The following is a 25,230-nucleotide window of genomic DNA, read 5'->3' as shown; positions in this document are numbered from 1 at the left end:
AGCTGATCTTGTAGGTAGATTGATTTCACCTTATACTAAGTATGTAACATGTTGAAATGACATTCTGATTTGCTTATCTATTCCTACATAACAAATTTCCTCAAAATGTGATGCCATTGAACAACAGCTCTTTATTTGTTTATAATTCTGTGGCAGTTGGGACTGGGCTTAGCTGGGTAGTGGTCTGGTTTATGGGCTGCCGTCATCTAGTGGCTTGATGGGGGCAATATGTCGTCATTCACATGTCTGGGGCCTCAGCTCAGATGGTTGGAATAACTTGAGATAGCTGCCTGGCCATCCTCTGTCCCCCACCACCGCATTGTATTTTATCTTTAAGAAAGGCTTATGTAGGCTTACATAACAGCATAATCATCTCAGGGTTCCAAGAGGGTTAAAGAAGAAACTGCAAGGTCTCTTGAGGTTGAGACTTTGAAATCACACAGTGTCACTTTGGCCTTATTTTTGTGGGTTAAAGTAAGTCATAAGGTCATCCCCTGTTCCAGGGGAAGGGAAATAGACTCCACCTCTAGATGGAAAGAATGAGTAAGTCACATGGCAAGGGATACACTGGTAGGGAAGAGAAGAATCCCTGTGGCTGTCTTTGGAAATAATTCATTATACATCCCAAGATTTAATTCAGTTCTTTTCTATCCATTAGCATTTCTTGGAATAGACCCAGGCTATGCTATGGAAATTGAGTGCAATGGAGGAAGGAAACTTTTTTTCTTTACTATTTTAAATTTTTTGACAGCCTACTGATCCAAACAGGGGCTGGATCATAAGCCCATTGGGAGATAATCCTTGGTGGACGTTATTAATAGCTGCTATTCCTGCTCTGCTTTGTACCATTCTCATCTTTATGGATCAACAAATTACAGCTGTAATCATAAACAGAAAGGAGCACAAATTGAAGGTAATTTTAAAATTTTGCCTCACACATTGTGATTTCTTCAAGGTTTTGAGGTGTTTTCAAAATGATTAGTATATTAAAAAATGTACGATTAAAATTAGTTTCTTCCCTCTTTATAATTAGTATAGAATTTTAAACTGAAAGAACTATGTAGACTTACACATATGCTTGTTCATTTCACTTTTCAGAAAGGAGCTGGCTATCACCTTGATTTGCTCATGGTTGGTGTCATGTTGGGAGTTTGCTCTGTCATGGGACTTCCATGGTTTGTGGCTGCAACAGTGTTGTCAATAAGTCATGTCAACAGCTTAAAAGTTGAATCTGAATGTTCTGCTCCAGGGGAACAACCCAAGTTTTTGGGAATTCGTGAACAGCGGGTTACAGGGCTAATGATTTTTATTCTAATGGGCCTCTCTGTGTTCATGACTTCAGTACTAAAGGTAAAGTGTTTTTATTGCATTGTTTTAAAGTCTTATTTATCATAACATTTATACTTAGTTGTATGAAAATGAAACATTAAAATATACTTAAAATAGCTAAAATTACTTTTATTTTTTACGGTTTGCTTGGGAAATAATATTTGGTAATGTTTTGAATATAGTAAGTTTCAGTAGTAAGTGTATTCATTTTAAAAATAATGTAAAATGGTAATATTAAAGGATATATAGTTTTGGAAGGAGCTAGTTAAGATCTAAAAGGAGAATATACCCAGAGGATTTTGTAGGAATATTAGATGAAATAATATTGAAAGATGGATGATAATTTATTTGGCTAAAATGTAAAAATAATATTGCTGTTAATGAGCTTGATGTATTCTTCCTGATAGACTAAATGAAACAAAAGTAGTAAACACTCATTAGAAAAACAAATAAAAACAGCTAATATTATAGTGAAGCATAAAAGAAATTATTTATATTAAACACTTTTAATCATATCTGGCTTTTATATTACGCATCATGCTGAATCTAGTAGATTAAAAAAATAACTATAGCAAATGTAGTTCAGTATCTAATTTGATATTTTCTGTTAATCATGAAAGAGCCCAACTCTGTTTTTCTCCTTGGTGTTTTAGTTGTGTTGTAAAAAAAAAATTAAGAGTCATATACCATTTCTAAATTAGAGTATAAATTTGGGGTGTGTATGTATAATATGTTTTAACTAAAAAAAAAATTGTAGTTAAATACTGAGTTCCTTGCCCTTATTTCATGGACTTACCAGCCTATTAAGTCACCAAATATTTGTTAAAGTGCTTGCTTTGCTATTATGCACGAAGGAAACAATAAATAGAATACATTATTGTCTACTTCTAAGAACTTAAAGGTCTTTTTGGTGAAACAGGTAAATGGTCAATTATTTAGAAGTGCTTGGGGACAAGAGGAGAAATATTTAGCGCAATCTTATGGGGATGCAGTCACCCATTGATTAAAATTGCCCTTTAGATTTTTAAAGAAGTTTTAAAATTTCTAAGTATTAACTACATATAAGTAGAAAAATTAAGTAGAATATGAAGAAAGCTCTAAAATGAAGTTATTCCCATTTCCTTTCACTTTCCAAAAGCAACTTTCCAGAGGTAAACTCTTTAATTTCATTTTTTTAGTCTATTCTGGCAGTTACCATCATTATAGCTCTGAATATTTTTATAATTTTATTTTTCAGTTTATTATGTTTAGACTGAATCTCTTTATCTAAAACAGTGGTTCTTAAAGTCACCATAGTCCAAAGACCTCTGGGAGTCCGGACACCCTGTCAGGGGTTTGCCATATCCTTCTTTTCCCAGGTGCATACCTGTGTGTGGCAGGATTTTTTTCATATGCTTCAGCCAGAACAGAATATTGTAGCAGATTGAATGCAGATGCAGATCGGATAATTCAATAGTCTTCTGTTAAGGTGGCCACTAAAGAGTTTTAGAAAAATGTAAAACAATGCTCTTCTTTCACTTAATTGTATTTTGTTTTGAAAATTATAGTTTTTCATAAAAATGTGTTTCTTATGTTAACATAGGGGTTTATTGTTATTTTAAAATAGCTATTTAAAATTTCTTTTAGTTTTCTAATATGGTAAATATCAGTATATATAACACACATAAACAAAAGTAGTTGGTTGGGGGTGGGGAATTCCTCAGTACTTGTTAAAGGGGTCCTAAGACCAAAACATTTGGGAGCCTCTGATCTAAGGTTGTCTTTCCTGATGTTTATGATGTATTCTCCAGCCTCACCCTTTCCTCCCTTCCATCTCCTACCTTTTGTTGGCTTTTACTTTTATTATTATTGTAGAAGTTAATAACATTTACATTCTGTGCTGTTATTATAATTATGCCTTCTGTGCTTCTTTTGTAAGTTAAATTATAAAAAATGTAAACCCTCTGGCAACACATAAACAATATTATTATATGATATAAATATTTGCTGAGGACTAAGCAGTGTGATCGGCCTATAGGGAGGCAGAAATATACCCTATTTCACTCCAACCCAAGCCTCAAGACCCAATAAGTTTTCTTAATATCTGTTAACTTCCTTTACTGTAAAAAATTGTATGTTCAGGTTTCCCTTTTTCTTGCATTCCTTTTTTTGTATTGCTAAAGGAATTCATTTTTACACAGGATACCATGAGTGGTAAACTTAGAGTTCTTGCATGTTTCAAAATGTCTTTATTTACCCTAATATTTGATCTATAGTTGGATATACATTTCCAGCTTCAAAATAATTTTCCTTTGGGTCAAAAGTCATCGTTTTATTGTTTTCTAGAGGCCAGTTTTCTAATGAGAAGTCTGATATCTATTTGGCTTTTGTACTTTTATAGAGACATTTTTTTCTCCCCTTTCTGGAAGCTACCAAAATTTTCTTCTCTGTGGGTCAGTTTACTCTGAAAACTTGTGCCTTCAGCTGTGGGAATTTTATTCCATTGTGTATTTCCTCTGTTGTTTCTGTTAGAAATTTCTTCATCTCAACTAAACAGATCTCAGACCTTCTGGATTTGTTCTTAAGTTCTTTTCCCTTTTTTCCCCTCACTATTAAACAAAATTTCCCCCATTTTCCATATTGTTACATTGATTTTTAGTCTTCTCAAAATTATTATTACAAAATTCTTTTTAATTATTTTGATAATTATAGCTTTAATTTCCAGGAGCTTTTTTCATTCTGATTATTCCTTTGTCCTAGCATTCTGTAGTTGCTTTTTGTATAAAATATTTTGTTTAAGTTCCCTGAGGATATTGATTAGATTTTTCCAATCTGTTTTCTTTTCTTTATGAATTATTATTTTTTCTTTCAGTGTCCTTAGAAAAGACATACGAGGTATAGTAGAGGTATAGAGGATGTGGTTTTCCTCTGTAGTTTTTAAGTCTTTTTTCCTTACAGACCTCTCGTTTGGATCACAGTGCTGATTGTGGTTTTTGAGTAAATGGATGGAACCTATTAATAGCCAGGCTTTCTTGTAGGATGCCTAGGCATGGACCATGTGGGCAGTCTGGGATTCTCATGATGGTCACAGCTAAGGACTTTATTTCAGAGGTGGATTTTAGTTACTGTGTTCAGTAAATGCTATTGTATGTGTAATAGTCCCTGTAGGAGTTGGTGATAGTAATAATGATGGCTAGTGTTTTATGAGTGATCAATTTGTATCAGGTGTTTTTTTGAGTGTTTTATATATTTGAAGTCATTTAATATTCACAGCAATCTGATGGAGAAACTGAAGCACAGAAAGGTTAAGTTTTGATTAAAAAGTTAATTGGCTTTTTAAACCAAATAGTCTGACTGCAGCACCCATGCTGTGCTTAATCCCTTTTTAGGAAGGAACATGTAGAAAAAGAGCAATTTCTCAAGGAGGTTATTGTATATTAGCATTTTTCTTATGTGTAGAAATGTTAGATTGGTCTAATCCTCATGACTGAAGGATCTTTTAATTCTATCCCTATAATTATTCATTGATATGTTTTTGTGTATCTGTTACTCATAAGTTCTAATTGTGATCATTTTACTTACAGTTTATTCCAATGCCTGTTCTGTATGGTGTTTTCCTTTACATGGGAGTTTCCTCATTAAAAGGAATCCAGGCAAGTTGTAGAAAAACTTAAAAATATTTTAAATTTGCAAAAATTGTTTTTATGATGATAGTGATTTATTCTCAACTCTTTTGATACTTTGGGGGCAGGTTAGTTTCCTAACTGGGAACTTCAAATCCACACTTGCTGAGTGATTATTGCTTACTGCATATGTTTCCCCACAGAGCATGAGATCATGAACTGACATGATCCTGGTCCTTACCTGTTTTTAACTGAAGCCGTTGTAAGGCCCTGTAACTCTGTAACTATCAACAAAGAGTAAATGGATGGTATGAGAGGGAGGATCAAAAGGATTGGAATGGGAAAAAAGTGCTATTTCTGGCATGTAGAATAGCAATTTTCAGTACTTAAAAAGAAAAGGTAGTTATTACTTTCTTATAAAAAATGGTATAAGACCTGCCATTAATATGGCACTATACAGTTCATAAAGCCTAGACTGTGGTCCCCAACCCCTCAGGCTGTGGACTGGTCCTGGTCTGTGGCATTATTAGGGACCTGACAGCAGAGGACGCCCCCTGTGGAAAAATTATCTTCCATGAAACTCTCCCTGGTACCAAAAAGGTTGGGGACCCCTGGCCTCGCACATAAATTATTTTGTGAGCCTGAAAACACCGACTGGGAGAGAGGAAAGGAAGAAATCCTAATTTTTTAAATCAGGAAACAGAAATGCAGGGACGAATTGAAGTTTATTAGCTAAGTAAGCAATGAAGCCAAGGTTAGAACCCAGTGATTTCAGTACTTTGTTTTGTTTTATTTATAATAGTTTTTGGAAAACTACCTGCTAAAACTTTCTAAGATTTGTATGAATCAAATTTTAATATAAAACATTGAGATCATAAAGCACAGTTAACACCACATGCCCACCTCTTACCATGAAAAGCGTGTTGTCTAAAGTTGCCAACTCACGGGCCAGCGGCTGGCAAGGCTTGTTCAAGACAGCGTCTTTATTTTGTCAACACTGTCCAGGATCTGCTCTCTGTTGCCCAAGAAAGTATTTCATTATCTCACTTGACTTTTACAACAGTTTTGTGAGATGGATAAGGGTGATCTTACCCTCAATTTGTAAATGAGGAAATTAAAGCTCAAAGAGACCAAGAAATTTGCTCATAGTTTTATTTGCAATGAGTGAAGCATTATTTGGTAATTGTTACCTCAAGTTATTTGCTGGTGTTAGACTTACAAAGAAACTTAGAAGTAATTCAGGTTATTGTCCTTTTATTGTACATATTATAAAACAAGGTCAAAGAGATTAAATGACTTGTATGTTTGATATAGCAGATAAAATTATCTAAATACTTTAATCTCCCAAATGAATATACTTATTTTTTGCTTAAATTAGTTGCTGTAGTTAAGTGGTTGCCTTGGTATTTTTTTTCCTCTCCTTGGATCCAGAGATTCTTTGCTGAATCATTCTTCTATAGTATCAGAACATACCAAGGAATTTATAGTTTAAATTTGAATATACAGAACCCTAAAGTTGAGTAAAATTTCTTCATAATAGCAAAATGATATTTTGTTGAACTTTTTTCTTTTCTATTTTGTTTTTCATTTTATATAGTTTTTTGACCGTATTAAATTATTTGGAATGCCTGCTAAGCATCAGCCTGATTTGATATACCTCCGTTACGTGCCTCTCTGGAAGGTCCATATTTTCACAGTCATTCAGCTTACTTGTCTGGTTCTTTTGTGGGTGATAAAAGCTTCAGCTGCTGCAGTAGTTTTTCCCATGATGGTAAGTGTTTTCAGACTTACTTTGTCACTAATCAATAACGTATTTGTGTGTTTTTATACTAACTCTTTTATTAGTATTTATAATTGACTTTGAGAAAAGGAACAGCCCATTTCAAGCACCTTAGGTGTTTGAAAATGTGGATTATCTGTTTCTAGGTATAAACCAGTTGTTTCCCAGTCTGAATTGTCTTGTCATTTTCTAAATTTTTGTTTTATTTTTAGTCCTTAGGCTATATAACTCTGTTTTGTATTTTTCAACAACTTTAGATTTTAGGATGTTCATGAAATAAACATAATAGTCTAATGTAAAAAGCAAAGCAACCAAAACAACATGATTCTTTAATGGAATATTTTAATATGTCTTTTTCAGAAATTGACAGATCTAGAAGTTAAAAGTAATGAAGCCTATAGATGGCTTTAATAAGACAATCAATATAATTCATTAAATTATCATGGAATATTGCATTTTACAAAATGAGAATATTCATCCTTTTGTAAATACTGTATAGAAATTGGTTATGTACATGGCCACAGAGAAAACCTAAAAAAATTAAAAAGCCATAAAAATTTTGCAAGTAATACTCCCTGGTGACAATTAAATTACAAAAAAAAAAAATGTTAAGCTACTAAAATAATATTAAGTATTTAGAAATTAAACAGTGTTGTAAATAATCCCTGGATAGAAAACTGAGTTAAAAAACCATATAGAGATATTGAAAGGGAGAACTGTATTTATTTATTTTAGAGATAGGGTATTTCTCTGTCCCCCAGGCTGGAGTGTAGTGATGTAGTCATAGCTCACTGTAACCTCAAATTGAAAGGGAGAACTTTATGACAACGTCTGCCTAAAACTTTGAGCCCAGCTAAAGTTATACTCAGAGGAAGATATATACACTTCGTTGCCTTTATTACTCAAGAAGACTTAAATACAACAAAACTTTTTATTTGTAAAGATCAATAATGGATAAACCCCTTCCAAACCTGAGTGAAGAGGAAATGAGAAAGTGAAATACATAAGATGAAGAAGGAGAAAAGAAATATAACCACAGATGTGGAAGAGATTCAAGGGGTTTTAAAAAAATATTGCATGTATAGCAATAAATTTGAACATCTAGAGCAGGGGTGAGCAAACGTTTTTCTGCAAAGGTCCAGATGGTAAATATTTTAGGCTTTGTAGGCCACAAGAATATTATGTAGATACTTATATAATAATAGAGAAAAACAAATTTTCACAATTTCTTATTACATTTTTAAAAATTGTACAGTTTTTTTTTTTTTTTAAATACAGGACTACTGATGAGAAGAATGAAATTGTTTTTTATTTGGGATAACATTTCACTTAATTGGGGTTCAAGGTCATTGTTCTCTTATCACCGGTTTAATTTCAAATGTTGGTCTAGAAAAATGATTCTTAGCTCATGGGCTATACAAAAATAGGCAGTGGACCAGAATTGACCCAGGAGCTGTGGTTTGCCAACCCCTGTTCTAGAGGAGATGGATTATTTCCGTACCGTGTCTACATTTCCAAAACTGACCCAAAGAGAAGTATAAAACCTGTGTATAGCCCAGTTGCATACAGGAGACTGGAAAAATGGTTAAATATCTGTCCTTAAATGGTCAGATTGGTTAACAGCTTAATCTTAAAGAGATAATTACAATACTTCTTGAATTATTCTATACCAAAGGAAAAAATGGAAATTTCTGCAGTTTTTCTCATGAAATACTAATAAGATCTTAATACCAAAGCCGAATTTAGTTGTACAAAAGATCTATGGAGCTGTTTTACTTATTAATGTAAGTGCAAAAATCTTAAAATGTTAGCAAATAAAGAAATTTATCAGTATTTCTTAATGTGATTAAATAATGATACTTTAGCATCAAAGGAATTATTAACATATTTGTTGAAAATGTGATTGTATACCTATTAACCCAAGTGACTTGGGTTAAAAAATAAACAAAAAAAGACTAAGAGCCGTAAATAGAATTAATAAGAATTGTGGTAGGGTAGGGTTATAAGAAAACATGAGAATTAGTAGATAGTCTCTAACTCAGTAGTAATACTAAAAATGGGAACAAAATCTCATTCACAATAATGACCCAAAACTATAAAATACTTAAGAACAAAATTTAAAAGAAAGACCTATTTAAAGAAACAGGCTTTATTTTTATTTTTAAGAAAAAAAGCTTTGTAATAGCATTTGTATTTATTAGTCCCTGGGACTTCTATAACAAGTACCACAAACTGGTTGCCTTAAAACAGAAATTTATCATCTCACCCTTCTGGAGACTGTGTGTGGAGATGTGGGCAGGGCTGTGCTCCTTCTGCACCCTGTAGGGGAATCTTTGCCTCTGCCTAGCTTCTGGAGGTTTGCTGGCAATCTTTGCCATTCCTTGGTTTGTAGCAGTGTAACTCAGGTCTGCCTTTGCCGTCACGTGGTGTTCTCCTTGTGTGTTTCTGTGTCTTCACGTGGCATGGGCATTTTATAAGGGCACCAGTCATTTTGTATTAGGAGTCCACCCTATTCCAATAGACCTTATCTTAATTAATTACATCTGCAGCTACTCTGTTTCCAAATAACGTCATATTCTGAGGTAGTGGCAGTTAGGACTTTAATTTATCTTTAATGGGGTACAAAATCCAACCCATAATTAATTGTATTAGGGGATGTAAAGTAAGATCTGAACAAATACCATGTTCCTTGTTATGTAGACTTAGTATCATAAAAATTTCAGTTCTCTGAAAAATAACATTTAAAGATAATACAGTTCCAAGTATGAATTTTACTAGAGTTTTATTTGAGTGTGTGTGTTGGAATGGGGAACAGTGTCATCATGAACTGGATAAATAATTTCAGAGTTTATAGAGAAAAATAAATGCCAGACCCACAACAACATGGATGGTAGAAATGTTCTATATTTTGTTGGGGTGTGGATTACACTGATACATACATTGTCAAAATCATCAAACTGTACACATGCTATTTTTATAGTTTACTATATGTAAGTTATATATTCATTAAAAATAAAGACATAAATACCAGAGAATAACAAGATAAATGTTACTATAATTAAGAAGGATTCCTGGCTAGAGGTGAGGTTGGGGGACTTTGCCATCTATTTGACTTTTTCGGTGCTGGTACCACACTGTTTTGAAACCAAATATTTAAAAACTACTGGAAAGTTAGTGTAGCCAACAGAATAAGGAATTGGCATAGGCATAGACAAATACATCAGAAAAATAAACTAATGAGTCCAGAAATTTTTCTGAATATGTTGGAATTTTATCACTTGAATACTGTAAGTAAATTATTTCCTTAAAGGTGATATTTTATTTCTATGGAAAAATTTAGTATATAGTGTTGAAGATTTAACTGTATACTAGAAGATTGTACTCCCTAATACTATTTTCAGAATGAAATCATAAATGAATTCATGATTTAAATGGTAAAAGAAGTTGTAGTAGAAAATTTATAAGAGTATTTGTATAATCCAGTGATTGGGGATAACTTTTCAAAGAAGATAGGAAAACCAAAGTATAAAAGAAAGATATTTGACCACGTGATAAATGTTTTTTATATGTTCAAAAAGTATCAAAAACAGAGTGAAATCAGATTGTGAACCTGGGAGAAAATATTTGTTACACATAAGGCAGATAAAGAGTTCTGTCCAAACCACACAGAACTCTTATGAGTTCATAAACAAAAGTCATAAAAACCAATAGAAAAAACAGGCAAAGGTTAGAAAGTAACAAGTAACAGAAGAGGAAATCCGGATGGCCAATCAGCATTTGAAAATATGTTCATCCTCAGTAGCAGTTGAAGAAAAGCAAATTAAGTAATATATCTTCTCTCATATGATTGAAAAGTTAAAATCTAATGCTGGGAATAGGTACTTTAATGCATTGCTTAAGATATTTTAAAAGTTATGTATACTTATATATAATTTAAAGTTAAAAAATTAATCTTTTTTACTTTGATGATATTCAGCATACTTAACCTGATTTATAATTTTATACAGAATGCAAGGGATTTATTCAGGAGAAGATTAATAGTATTATAACTTTATATCTTTTTTGAAAATATAAATAGGTGACTCATTTCCTTTGAAATAAGATGGTGTATGAATAATTTTTAAGCAAAATATATGAAGCATTTTTCATTATTTATAAGATTTAATAAATACCTTTTTCCTCTTTAAGTGGTATAATTTACAGTATATATTACTTAATATTTCCTCCCCATTTTTTTAAGGTTCTTGCATTGGTTTTTGTACGCAAGGTCATGGACTTGTGTTTCACAAAGAGAGAACTTAGTTGGCTTGATGATCTCATGCCAGAAAGTAAGAAAAAGAAAGAAGATGACAAAAAGAAAAAAGAGAAAGAGGTAAAAAGATAAGACTTTTAAATTTACAACATTCCCTTGTTTAATATTTTGTATCATATAGCAGGTACTATATAATCATTTTATATAAATCAACTGCTTTCATCTTCATAAGAACCTTATAAAATGAAGTAGGTACTGGTATTGTCCCCATTTTACAAATAAGGAAACTGAGGCAGGAAAAGGTTAGGTAACTTGTTCCAAACATAGGCTGTTAACCATTTTACCATCTTGTTCCTCCATATCCCTAACACAAGAATACTTTTTAAAAATTACATATCATGTGTGTATGTAATCAACAATCAGAAGAATTAAAGCTTTTAGCAATATTAAAATACAGGTAACACAAAATAATTCTACATCAGTCTATCATTTGATTTAACCTTAATACATTAAGTACATTAATTTTAGCATATATTTAAATTTTAATAACATTTTAATAATCTGGCTCACATAATGACAAAAGGGACTTTTAAGTAAATACCTTTTTCTAAAAAAGTATAATAAAGCTATAATCTTTATATAAAGTCTTATGTGCCACCATTAGTTTGTATGTTGAGATTTAGTTTTATTTATTGATTGATTGAGATGGGGTCTTGCTATATCTCCCAGGCTGGTCTCAAACTCTTGGGCTCAAGTGATCCTTCTACCTCAGCCTTCTGAGTAGCTGGGATTATAGGCACAAGCCACCATGCCCAGCCTATATTGAGATTTAAACATGAGTACTTTATTCTGCATTTGATTTTTGTTTTGGTTTTTAATAACCAACTTTGTATTATCACTTAAGAAGAACAGATATAGACATTATATAGCAAAGATGGTTTGGTTGATTATAGTGCCTTGCTTAATTTTTCCATTCAGAATATTGTTTGAAAATGAAAGGTAAGAAGAAAGATAGATACTGTTAAATGTTATGGTCTTGTTTAAATAGTGATAAAACATTACTGGTTTTATGTTTACTTTTCAACAAAAATTATAACTCTTTAATTAGATACTAATTAGAATATTAATTTGAATTAAGCCTCTAAAATTTTAAAATTGAGCTTTTTTTTCTTCAAAATTATATAAGTAAATATATATGAGCTCTTGGTGATTTTTCAAGTAAGATATAATTTGTTTGTAAAATACTTAGTCAAATTGTTTGTTACTGTATCAGAATAAGTTGAGTGATACATAACAAAAAACGAAAGTAAAAGTGGCTTTTAAATACAAGAGTTTATTTTCACTTAAAAATACTCCTGAAAGCAAGTGATCTAGTGTTGTGGCTCCACAAAGTTACCAGGGACTCCTTGTTACTTTTTTCCTGTCCTCAGCATATATTTCCATCCTGAAGCTCGCTTCATGGGGTCAGAATGGCTGCCACACTCAGCTATCATGTAATTGGAGACAGCGGGAGAAGAAAAGGAGGGAAGGCAAAATGGGCTTTACCCCATTGTCATGTTTTAAGGAGTCTTTCTGGAATGTCATCTAATAAGTTCTGCTTGCACCACGTGTCGCCACTGTGTTGCTAGGAATGCTGAGAAATTTAGTTTAGGGTGTGTTTTTTGGTTTGTTAAATCTGGGCACATTGCTACCTCCAAATAGTTGGATTTCTTTTAGCAAGGAAGAAAAGTAGGAATTCTCTCGCAATCTCTCTGTACCGCCCTCTCTACCCCCCGCCATTTTTGGGGGGAGAGAAGGAGTCTTGCTCTGTCACCCCAGCTAGATTGCGGTGGTGTCATCATAGCTCACTGCAACCTCAAACTCCTGGGCTCGAGTGATCCTCCTGGCTCAGCCTCCCAGAGTGCTAATATTATAGGTGTGAGCCACCACCCCCATTATTAACATGTTATAATTTTGTTCTGTGTCCGTTGTCCAAGTGGTTCTCAATCTGCAGTGACCCTGCCCCCAAAGGGACAGTTTTCAATGTCTGAGATATTTTGGGTTGTCATAACTGGAGGGCTGCTACTGGTATTCAGTGGGTAGAATCCTGGGATGCTGTGAAATACTAAATACACTGGACTTCCCCCTGCAACAAAGATTTATTAGCCTCTAAATATCAATATTGCTGATGTTAAGAAATCCTGCCTTATCTAAATGAGGATTTACTCATACCGTGATGAGAGACATGAGATTTCACAAATTTTATCTCTTATTATATACCTATATAATAATTGATAATCAGAATTTATGTAATTGTTGCTTTTTTATAGTATTAATGATTTACTTATAGAAATGAAAGTTATACCATTTTAAAATTAATCTTTATAAGTGGTTGTTTTCATTTTATGTTACAAGTATGTGTTCATAATTGTAAAATGAATTTTTTAGTCATGGTAGATACATTTTAATAATGTCAGTTTGGGTTTCTAAGTCTTTAAGATGTTATATGTTAACTGATCTTTCTGGAAATATTTTGGGAAAAGTAATCTCTTCACATATGTGCTCTAAAGGAAGCTGAACGAATGCTTCAAGATGATGATGATACTGTGCACCTTCCGTTTGAAGGAGGAAGTCTCTTGCAAATTCCAGTCAAGGCCCTAAAGTATAGGTGAGATATAACTTTATTTTGTAGAATGTATTTTATATACATGTCATGTGCATGAATAGCCATATAATGCTTCTTTAAAGCAGTGATTCCTATTTTTAAAAAGATGATAAAATCTACATCTGGTGTATCAATTAAAGGAGGGCTTCATGCAGTTTGAAAAGGAAGTTCCTCACTCATTTCCCACCCAGGTTATAGGTGGGAATGAACAAAAAGCTGGGCTTGGACCAGAGCCTTAAACAAACTTCCATGCCAAGCCAGTAAGATTTACTTGTCTTCCATCACTCCATCTGTCTTAGTAAAGTTATTTATATATACATATATATATATATATATATATATATATAAAACCACTGGCCAGCGTTTACTGCCTGTCTTTTTGATAAAAGCCATGTAAACTGGGGTGAGATGATATCTCATTATAGTTTTGATTTGCATTTCTCTCTGTGTGTGTTTGTGTGTGTGTGTATGCACACATATTTACACACACACATACACACATGCATACATATATATATTTTATTTTTAATTCTTATGAGTGCATAATGGTTGTACATCTTTATAGGGTACATGTGATGTTTTGATACAGGCATACAATGTGAATTAATCAGATCAGGGTAATTGGGGTATCCATCATGTGAGGCATTTCATGTTTTTTTATGTTACTAACATTCCAATTTCACTTTTTTAGTTATTTTAAAATATAACCTAACTTCTTGTTTATAGTCACTGTGTTGTGCTATCAAATATTGTTCATTCTATTTAACTATCTAACTACAGTTTTGTACCCATTAACCATCCCCACTTTATCCCCGACTCCCTGCTATCCTTCCCAGCTTCTGGTAACCATCATTTTACTCTCTGTCTCCATGAGATCAATCATTTTTTAACATTTAGCTTCTACATATGAGTGAGAACCAAAGAGATTTGTTTTTCTGTGCTTGGCTTATTTCACTTAACATAATGTTCTCTACCTCCATCCATGTTGTTACAAATGGCAGATTTCACTCTTTTTTGTGGCTATATAGTATTCCATTGTGTATATGTACCACAATTTCTTTATCCATTCATATGGTGATGGACACTTAGGTTGATTCCAAATCTTGGCTATTGTGAATAAAGCTGCAATAAACATGGGAGTGCAGTTACCTTTTCAGTATACTGAATTCCTGTCCTTTGGATATATACCTGGGATTGTTGGTAGTGCTATTTTTAGGTTTTTGAGGAACCTCCATACTGTTTACCATAGTGGTTGCACTAATTTACATTCCCACCAACAGTTACGAGTGTTCCCCTTTCTCCACATCCTTGCCAGTGTTCATTATTGCCTTTTTGAAAAAAGCCATTTTAACTAGGGTGAGATGGTATCTCATTGTAGTTTTGATTTGCATTTCTCTGATGACTAATGAGCATTTTTTCATGGACCTATTGGCCATTTATATGTTTTCTTTTGAGAAATGTCTGTTAAGATCTTTTGCCCGTTTTTTAATCAGATTATTTTTTTCCTATTGAGTTGTTGGAGCTCTTTATATATTCTGGTTATTAATCAGTTGTCAGATGAGTACTTTGCAAATATTTCCTCCCTTTCTGTGGATTGTCTCTTTGTTGATTATTTCCTTTGCCTTTGCAGAAGCTTTTTCGCTTGATCTGATCCCATTTGTCCAATTTTGTTTTGGTTGCCTGTGCTTTGGGGTTATTACTCAAAGAGTCATTGCCCAGACCAATGTCCTGAAGTGTTTCCCCAATGTTTTCTTTTTGTAGTTTAATAGTTTTAGGTCTTAGATTTAAATCTTTAATCCAATTTAATTTTATGTTTGTATATGGCAAGAGGTAAGAGTCTAATTTTATTCTTCTGCATATGGATTTCCTGTTTTCCCAGCACGATTTATTGAAGAGACTGTCCCTTACCCACTATATGTTCTTGGCACCTTTGTCAAAGATAAGTTCACTATATATGGATATATATCTATATAGTGGATTTATATCTGGGTTCTCTATTCTGTTCCATTGGTCTATGTCAGTACATGAGTCTAATAATATATCCATTCTCTCAGTAGTATAGCTCTTTCCCTTTTGCCCTTCATTAGGGCTTGGGTCAATGTGTGATGGAAAATAAACATTTTCAGTAATCCATATCAGTATCCAATCAGATATCAGTAATCCATTTTCTGATGGCCTTTTAATATGTAATTATGTTTAGAGACCCTAAAATTCTCCTAGTTTCCAAAGATGTGATTTGACCATTGGCAGTGAGGGCTTATATTAATGGAAAAATTATTAATAAGTTTCATGTATAATTTATCATATGATTTTGGTGATATATATTTAAATTTAAGAACTAAAGATACAGAGGGAAATGCAAACATTTTTTGTAGCTTTAAGAGTTTAATAACCTATATTTACATACAGACCTGATTCCTATATGTATGTTTCATTTCTGATTGGCTACTTAGAGTAGAGAAATAGGTTTTAGAATGTATGTAGGTCCCTTTCCTGACCAGTTGATGGAAAATGTTTGTTGGTATTTAATTAACTTTTTTCAACCTTTAAAAAATTTTTAAACTATTCTTTATAGTTTTTACAGAGGTCACTTTTGGACTTGAACATGTTGATTGGTTGTGATAAATGAATTAATCCTAATTTTCCTCTACACTTTTGCTAGTAATTTTTGTTGTTGGTATTATTTTGTGTCATGTTTCATGATTTTCCCTCAAATTTTTATATACTTTAAATGCCAAGTATAGACTCTTAATATATGTAGCTGTATAGTGCTTTGCTTTTGCTAGGTTCTATAAATGTTTGTTAAGTGAATTAATACATTAACTTCATTGATGTACTTTTAAAACAAAAGTATAGAAACTGCCATGATTATTAGTAACTATCACCAATTTGCTGAGAGTACTTGCCACTTAATTTCTCTCTCTTTTTTTTTCTTTTTCCCTGGGGATTGGGAGGGGAATTTGGCCTTCAGGAAATCAGAAAGTACATACCCCCTTTGCCACTTAATTTATATCCTGCTTTATCACTTTCTTAGTGTAATTACACATGGACCTTGACAAATTTAAGTGAAGTCTATATTGTCTGATATTTAACGAAAAGAATGGCTGTCTATCTCTAGTTTTCCTTTTGTCTTTTAAGTGCTTGATGTGAGCCATGATTAATGCTTCTATGCTTAAAATTTTAACATCAAGAATGCCAGGAAGTGGTTAACTTGCTATTTGCAAGAATTTTATATCTTAAATAGCTTCGGATTACTTGCCATGAAGATCAAATGAGATAATATATGAAAGTATTCAGAAACTATGAAGTCCTGTAAAATATGAAAATAATTTATATAAGACAGAGTTTTTCCCATCTAGCTTTATTTTGGGGGAAAACAAAATAAATACCTTCTTGAAAAAAGTGGTTAATTTCTACCAATGGAAAAGCTGTCCTTAGAGGAGGAGTATGTTTAGAAGCTAGAAAGTTTTTTAGGAATTCCTTTCTTCAGTTACTTGAAGTTGACAACCAAGTGAATAAAACTTTACTCAGGGTAGGCAGAGTTTCAAGTTGTATGGCTCTGCCGTTATGAACTTGGGCATTCAAATTTATTTTGTTTTTAAAAAATGGACTTGGTAAAGCAACCATTCATAGAGACTTTTCAATGACCATGTCACACTTCTTTGTAGTCTTAAATTTTAAACAACATTCAGATTTTAAGTGTGAACAGAGCTAGGACTTTCTAAATGACTGCTGTGAAGTCCAACCTAGCTACTGTCACAGTGTTAATTTAACATTATTTAATCATTGGTATTTATAGCTTATTTGCATGAATGTTTTTTTATTGGAGAAGGAAAAGGACTTGCAAATATATTGCTATTAGCTTTATGATACTTTAATATTACTTGTGACTGACAAATTTGAGCCCCAAATTATTTATCGATATCATTATTGGATTTTGGGTCTTGATGTAATTTTTTGTAATAGTTCATAGAAACATAAAACGGGTTCTTTTGTCCCTTATTGTAATAAATGGATAATATTCTCTTCTTTTGATTTTGGTAAATTTGATAAAATAACACTTCGATGCTAAATTTGTGAATGCCAGTTTAAATCAGTATTTATGAGGCTGTTTTGTGTTATCCATTCCAATATTTTCAGAGAGCTTCGGTTTCATTTTTAAAGTGTTACCTTTCTGAGCATTCTTCTTAATGATTTGTAAAAGCTATTGTAGAACAAGATTTTTTTAATCATAAACTTAATTTTTTTTACATGCTTTGGATATTTATTTGATAAGATTAAATTTGTGCCAATTATAAAAGTTTCTAATTGAATTGAATCTGTATTTTTTTAGATTATATGCACATTAATATATCCCATGGTATTTCAGCAGTATACTTATGGCCAAGATGATCAGAGGGCATCATCATTCCTGGAGTACTGCTGAAGCCCCAAATCAGATTTTGAAGCAGTTTTGTAAATAAGTCTTGCTAACTTAATCTAAAACCATTAGTTTTGATTATAGAGAAAGATATAATTCTCCAAAAGTTTTGATAGCAGAACTCCAAAATTCTGATAACTTGCTAGACCTTTAAGTGCATGGCAAGGGTTTTCTCAATTTTAAGTTGATGAAAGCAAATAATTATATAGATGATAAAAATGACAATATTAATGCTTTTGCAAGTATTGAATACTAACCAAAAAGTATATTTGTTCTTCAGTGTTGATCCCTCAGTTGTTAACATATCAGATGAAATGGCCAAAACTGCACAGTGGAAGGCACTTTCCATGAATACTGAGAATGCCAAAGTAACCAGATCTAACACGAGGTAGTTATAACTATTTATGCATTTTCTAATATAGCCAGTTTTTAATTTACTTATGGATAGCTATGCAGTAAAACCATTATATGTAACTTAATTTTCCTACTTTATATTCTCCTTACTTAAAAAAACCAACCTCCTTTCCTTTTTCCCTTTCTTCTTCCCTTCTTCCTTTCATCCATCATTTTAATGTATGCTGGAATCAGATGTAGGTGATCATTATTTTTTGTTTTTTGAAAATGTGTAGTTGCCTATTTCAAAAAAGAATTTGAGCTATGGTATAATAAAAATAAATTTCATATAGCAGTATGGAATAAATATATAAAACAACAAAAACCATATAAAGAAATATAATTATTAGGGATTAAATAAACACTATAATTGAACACTACCTCAATCATGGTTTCTGATGGTCTAAGAAAAAAAAAGTACAATTGTTTTCCTTCTTGTGTTTTTTTTTAGTTTTAGCATACTATTTCCTCAGGTGAGGAAAACATTTTCCTTGAAGATATTTGGAAGAAATTTAATCCATTGATACAAAGGCCATTCAGTTTTATAATAGACCATATATTTTAACTATTATATAATCTTTTCCTTACATTTCTTGTTATGTAACCCTTTTTCTTTCTTTTGCCCTCACTTCAAGGCTTGAGCCCTCAGGGGTTCTATTCTGATAATCATTAGTACTTTATTTCTTTAGTTCTCTGGAGAAATGAGACTTGTGGGGTACTCAGTAATTTATATTCAACAAATATTTCTTTTGTGTACACTTTGTGACAGAGGCTGTGTTCGATGTCCTTATATTCTGCTTAGGCATCAGATCAAAACTTTTCCAGGCAGTCAGTCCCGTAGCTATTTCTGTTTAGTTTCTGTGTTTCTTAGCTCTTTTAATAGTAATTAACTTTTTCTCATTCTTTCCCTACCCTCTTTTAGAGCCTTTTTCCTACTTGATCTCTATCATCATGTTTTTCTTTTCTATCATCTGAGTTATAATTTCTAAGCTAGACTGCTTCTTTTCTTTACTTCTGTCTTTAATCTTTAAAAGTTCTGAAGTTAAACTCTGCCATTTTGGATCATCCAGTGCAGCCATAATTTTACTAAATTTTCTTTTTTACTCTTAATAATTTTTCACATCTTGCCAGCACCCCTGGCCTTGTTCGTCAGTATAGTTATGATAAAAATAAAAGCCTTACAGTAATACTAACATATCTTTTATACACCTGCCTTTCATTTGGGTTGCGCTGCAAATCAAAATCACATGGGAAAGAAGAGAATGTTTTGGCAATGATGTTTAACAGCAAAAATGTTTTGAGGGACCTTTCCTTCAGTTTGTCTGGAGAAGGCATACTTTTTGAAAATTTTTTAGAAACCAGATATTCATACTTTGTAATTAAATCAATCCATTAAATCCATATACATGGAGTCATTGTGTTTGATACTCAGTTGAAGATCCAGAATAGGTGTGTTGGTCTTGTATTTATGAGCCAAATTTGGGGAGACAAGTTTTGTAAATTTGTTACCTTTTGTAGAAAATCATTTGACACTTACCTATATTAACAAAAATTCATATATTAATAGACCTGTAAGTGAAATAAAAGTCACATGCTACAATTCTGTCCATACATGAAAATAAAACTAATAAATCCAATATAGTCATTATACTAAGCAGTTTTAAGGACCTCTTCTTCAGTTAAAAGAAAAACATAAATTTCAGTTGTAAACATATGCAATTTTTTAAAAAACAGAATTTTTTTTTTTTTTGAAAGACAGGGTCTCGCTCTGTTGCCCAGACTGGAGTGCAGTGGTGTGGTCATAGTTCACTGTAACCTCAAACTCCTGGACTCAAGAGATCCTCTAGTCTCAGGCTCCCAAGTAGCTAGGACTACAGGCACGCTTCACCCCACCCAGCTAATTTCTAAATTTTTCGTAGAGACAGGGTTTCATAATATTGTCCAGCCTGGACTCAAACTCTTGGCTTCGAGCGAGCTTACTACCTCAGCCTCCCAAAATGTTGGGATTACAGGTGTGAGCCACCATGCCCAGCCAAAAAATAGAATTTTAAAAATTTATCTTTCTAGTTAAGTTCCCTGATAAAGCAGTAAAATTACAATAGGAAGTCATAAGTTTGTAGTGTTAATAGTCATCTCAAAACTCTTAATATAATATTCATTGTTGGCCATATTTAGAATCTAATATTTGTTTAAAATTATTTATTCTCATTCTTTGTTTTAAATAGCCCTGAAAAACCTGTGAGTGTGAAAATAAATATTGAAGATGAACCAAGAAAGAAATACCTGGATGCTGAAACTTCATTATAGAATTGAACCAAGAGAAATTATATATAGAGAGATATATAGATATATACATATATAATGTGTGTGTATCATGTCACTATATAACAATATTGTATGTCATGCTATTTATGCATGACTACTTTTTTTTTTTTTAAGTAGTGTCTGAAGTTTGTTATGAGCACCATGGAGACTCTGTATATAATGAAATGGTCTCTTAGAAGTGAGGTACATGATTCTTACTATTCAAATATTTATTCTGTTGGAAAATTTTTTTTCTATTCTACAATAGAGAAATGTGGAGAAATACTTTCAGTCTACTTTTCTTAAATCTCTTTGTTCATCAGTTGCAATTCATATCAACCTTAAGTGATACATACTTTTATATATTTATAGTTTTTACATGAGTTTCTAAAGATTTTTACATGTTATTTCACTTTTGTTAGTGCTTTATGGGAAGAACAGGGAGTCTTTATGCCAGTGCTATGGGAAAAATGGTAACATGTCATGCTTTTCTCTGTGTTTCATTTCTATAGATGTCTATTATGTTTCACAAATGATGGCATTTTTTTTTTTGGCCATAGAAGTGAATGTAGAACAATGGAAACTTTCTAAATAAGAACTATAGTTTTTAACCTTTATGTTTTAGAAAATGTTTTAAATTTTTAAAGCTCATATCTATATTTCCATTGTGATAAGTAAAATTGCAGGTGATTTTATAATTGAACACCCATACCAGTCATAACTTAATGAATTTCAAAAGCTGTAAAATGCCAATTTGCAATAGTTAACTTTTGTTGCCTTTGTAGAATTTTTTTTCTGAATCCTTACATTCTTTTAGAGCCTATAATTCCCATTGTGTTTTCTGCCTTTGCTCTCTTTGTCTTACTGGTTTAGTTTGTATCAGGCTCAAGATCTTGATTATTTTTCTATTATAAGTAGTGTGATTCAATAATCAGGAGTCAGAATTCTCTCAAGTGTGGGTTTATAATCAGTATTACTTTATTAAGAATTACTTGCATTTTCTGTTGTTATTTTATTGTGTAGATTATATTTAATAGATTGTTACCTGTGATTTTATTTTAAAATATTATATTTATTTTAATTGATATGCTCAAATATTCTATAAACATTTGAAAAGGTAACATATAGAGTAAATTGTTAATGTAAATAGTTGGTGCTCACTTGCATTTATGTTCATTATCTGAAAGCAGTTAAGATTTTAGATCTTTGATATAAAGCACTGCCATATTTGTATTTTAAAAGGAAATTAGACATTTTATGTTTAGCTCAGATTGATGGCATTCTTCCTGTTTGGTGTTAATATTTGCTAGTTTTTGCTTTTCTGAGCTGTATTTTTAACTTCTAGCAAATCTTTTTAGTCATCTTTTACTCTTAGCTCCACATAAAATAAATAAATGTTCTTGTTAAGCCTGTAGGACTGGATGAATGGGGTTATGAAATTGATTTGGAAAGAAAATAATTTACAGAAATCTAATGAATATTGAGAAGCCACGGAAATATAAAAAATGGTAACATGAATATTAAGGTGAAAATTTTAATGAAATTCCAGTGCTCTCTCTAACCATTTAAAATTAAACACAAAAGTGTGAAGAATTGATCTTTTAGAGGATCATGAGGAATGCCAAAAGCTGATATTTTAGCAATTGTGGTGTTTTTAATTCATTCTAAACTTGTTAACTAATGTAATTTCCTCATCTGAGACCATATTGTGAGATTCTAATTAAAATGATGGATTCAACTTTTGCCTCAGATGAGAGATTGGAAATGTAGATGCTTTTCTTTAGAAAATATAGCTGACATCATTTGGTACTGCCTAAAAAAGAGTTAGACTCTGTTGGCAATTGATAGAGTATTACCCATGGTGCTTATGATTGTTTATGAGCTTCCATTGAAGTGATTCTTTTTTATTCATAGCAGCATAATCATTTCTGAAGACCCCAGTATTTGCTGCTATTTTTTAAACTCCCCTGATGTACCTGAACAAGAGGATTTCCTCACATCATTTCCTTGTGTCTGGACATCAAAGGGTTAATAACTGTACTTATTTTACAGGAAGTGGTTTTAAAATTTAAACTGAAAACTACCTGGGATCATAGTGTCTCTGTGATTTTATTTAATAATGTATAATAATTATCCAGTGCCAGAAAAACCATAACTTGCAAAATACTTTGCTCTCAAAATGTTTTTACCATGCTTCTAATTGTTAATGGTTTCTGCTTTCTTTTGATTACTTGACTTACAAAATGATCTGATATGACTACTCCATTGAAGAGCAAAGGTAACTCATGTTTAAGTCATTAACTGCTTGTTTTAAGTGGTTATGATATTTCTTCCACTATTTTTGAAAAATAACAATCATGAATAGCATTCATTTGCAAGACAGTGAAAGATACAATTTACTACATATGTTGATTTTTAAATGTTGCCTTAAATAGGTGTATATAAGCAGTAGTAATTGCTATGTACTGATTTACCTCAAGGTGCAAAATAATTAAAACTGTACATATTCCATTTACAAAATAAATTCAAATAAACAGTCCTGCACTTTCTTAGATGCCTTGATTTCCAGAATGGAGCTTAGTGCTACTGAATACCCTGGCCACAGAGCCACCTCAGGATATTCTTTTCTCCATCCTATTTTATTTATTTATAGATGTCTGTTTACAAAGACTGTAGTAAATCCTGATGCTGACCATCTGAAATTTAGTTTCTTCTAAATGCTGTTTCAATTTAAAATAGCAGCTTTTGAGAAAATAATGAACTGACTTCCTTCCTTATGATAAAAGGATGATTCTGTATATTATTTAATAATATTAGATATGCCGAAGTGAAGCACACCATCTTTCTGAAGAATGAGTGTGTGTGTGTGTGTGTGTGTGTGTATGTGTGTTTATGTATGTATGTGTGTGAGAGTGTTAGCAATCTTAAATCTCTTATGTTGTTTAAGAAAGCTTTGGTGTACCAGTGTTCATGTTTGCCAAGTCTTCTGTAAAAATGTGTAGGACAAAATTTTTATGTGCTGATACGTATATAATATTTATAATGCAGATTTGTTTACCACTTAAAATTATAACTTTTGTTTTTCTCTATCCAAAAAAGCATTTCTGTTTCTTCCACATACTCAAAATTTCTGTGTGAGTATAATAGCTTTCTAACTTTTACCTTTCACAAAGGCTGGTTCAGAATTCTATAAAAAGACAAATGCCCGCTGAAACTGAGGTATAACACCAGAGCTTGCTTTTTGTTTAAAGGAATGTATCATGTACATCAGTTCTGTAAATGTGCTCAACAGTTTAACATGTGAATACTGTTTTAAAGTGCTCAGATTTCAGATGTGTAAGCCATTGATACAACATTGTAATTCAAAATGTTTATATTAAATAACTTAATGTTTTAAATTTTTTTATGTAGATCACATCATTGTTACCATATGCAGTGAAAATATGTGAAATGTCTTTTGGTTTATTCCAACAATTATTTATTTTTTAGAAAGTAAATTTAAAGACTTCAAGGACATTCAAAGTTTAAAATAGTGTTCAAATTGCAATATTTAGTGATTTTGATGTAAAATCTTTTTCCTAACTTCAAAAAGTAAAATGTCAATTTTAGGAAAACATAGTTGGAAATGGAATCTAAAGATCGTTTTTAAATTAAATTTAATTAGCACATATTGACTTCAACATTTGACTTAGAGTAATTGTTAAACCCCAGTTTTGTTTTTTTAAATCAGATTTTTTTGCACATTGATTGCTTTTTTTGTTGTGATTTTCTTTTGTTGCTTTATTATTCAAGGTTTTTTTTTTTTTTTTTTTTTTTTTCCGGGGGGAGGTTGTCTTCTAATGTTTACTATGTTTAAATAAGCAAAAATTGAATTTATTGTTCATTTATATAATATTTGATACCTTGGTATAATTTCACAGTACAATTCCAATTTTTATGACTTTTATAATTACACTGATATTTTCTTTTGTAATAAAATCCAAAGTAAATTAAACATTTAAATTGTAGAACTGTTATTTTTCATTTATATGAAGTACAAGTCTCTACTGAGTCTATAATGTGAATGATCCTGCCTTTCAAATTTGTTTCATAATTGTTAGAGGAAAACTATTTTTTTGGAGATGTTATTAAAGTTGATTGAGCAATAAAAGTCTACTTAATTAGTTTTTTGGCTATTGTCTCTACTTTGAACTTTGATTATTAGAAGAGCTACGTCTCTTTCTCAACTTGAGATGGGGTGGGAGAGGAAGGAAAATGAGTGATTTCTGTTTCCTACCACCTCATATTCATGTTTTTCAGTAGGAGAGAGACAGAGAAGAGGACAGTGAGAAAGAAAGGTGAAACAAAATAGTGTATATTGTGCTATGATGTTTGATAGTTAAGAAATAGTGAAATTAAAGCCCTCTAAAAAAAGGCTGTTCCATTTTTTCCCTATTTTAAGACATGTCTAGACATTTTGCTATATGATGTAATGATTTGCATGATAGTAGTGAACTCTCACAAGCT

General features: G+C 31.9%; 1 protein-coding gene across 12 annotated transcripts in view; it reads left to right on the top strand.

Annotated features, from left to right (window-relative positions):
• SLC4A7 (solute carrier family 4 member 7) overlaps positions 1-24,887 on the top strand; it is a 112,349-nt gene extending 87,462 nt beyond the window's left edge. For 5 of the 12 annotated variants that reach the window (XM_069473330.1, XM_069473336.1, XM_069473329.1 and 2 more), the window contains 7 exons: positions 752-913; positions 1,099-1,350; positions 4,893-4,961; positions 6,529-6,702; positions 10,952-11,083; positions 13,513-13,610; positions 20,646-24,887. In XM_069473330.1, coding sequence (XP_069329431.1) covers positions 752-913; positions 1,099-1,350; positions 4,893-4,961; positions 6,529-6,702; positions 10,952-11,083; positions 13,513-13,610; positions 20,646-20,727 — 969 coding nt within the window. In that variant the 3' untranslated portion in view covers positions 20,728-24,887. Of the gene's footprint in view, positions 1-751; positions 914-1,098; positions 1,351-4,892; positions 4,962-6,528; positions 6,703-10,951; positions 11,084-13,512; positions 13,611-18,307; positions 18,416-20,645 lie in introns of all 12 variants that reach the window. The other 7 variants (XM_069473334.1, XM_069473327.1, XM_069473332.1 and 4 more) reach the window with 3 other exon arrangements.
• The last annotated feature ends 343 nt before the right edge of the window (positions 24,888-25,230 follow it).

Source organism: Eulemur rufifrons, chromosome 7, assembly GCF_041146395.1.
Source record: "Eulemur rufifrons isolate Redbay chromosome 7, OSU_ERuf_1, whole genome shotgun sequence".
NCBI classification, from domain to species: Eukaryota; Metazoa; Chordata; class Mammalia; order Primates; family Lemuridae; genus Eulemur; species Eulemur rufifrons.
Note: the sequence above shows the minus strand (reverse complement) of the source record. Positions and strands in the feature narration are given on the sequence as shown.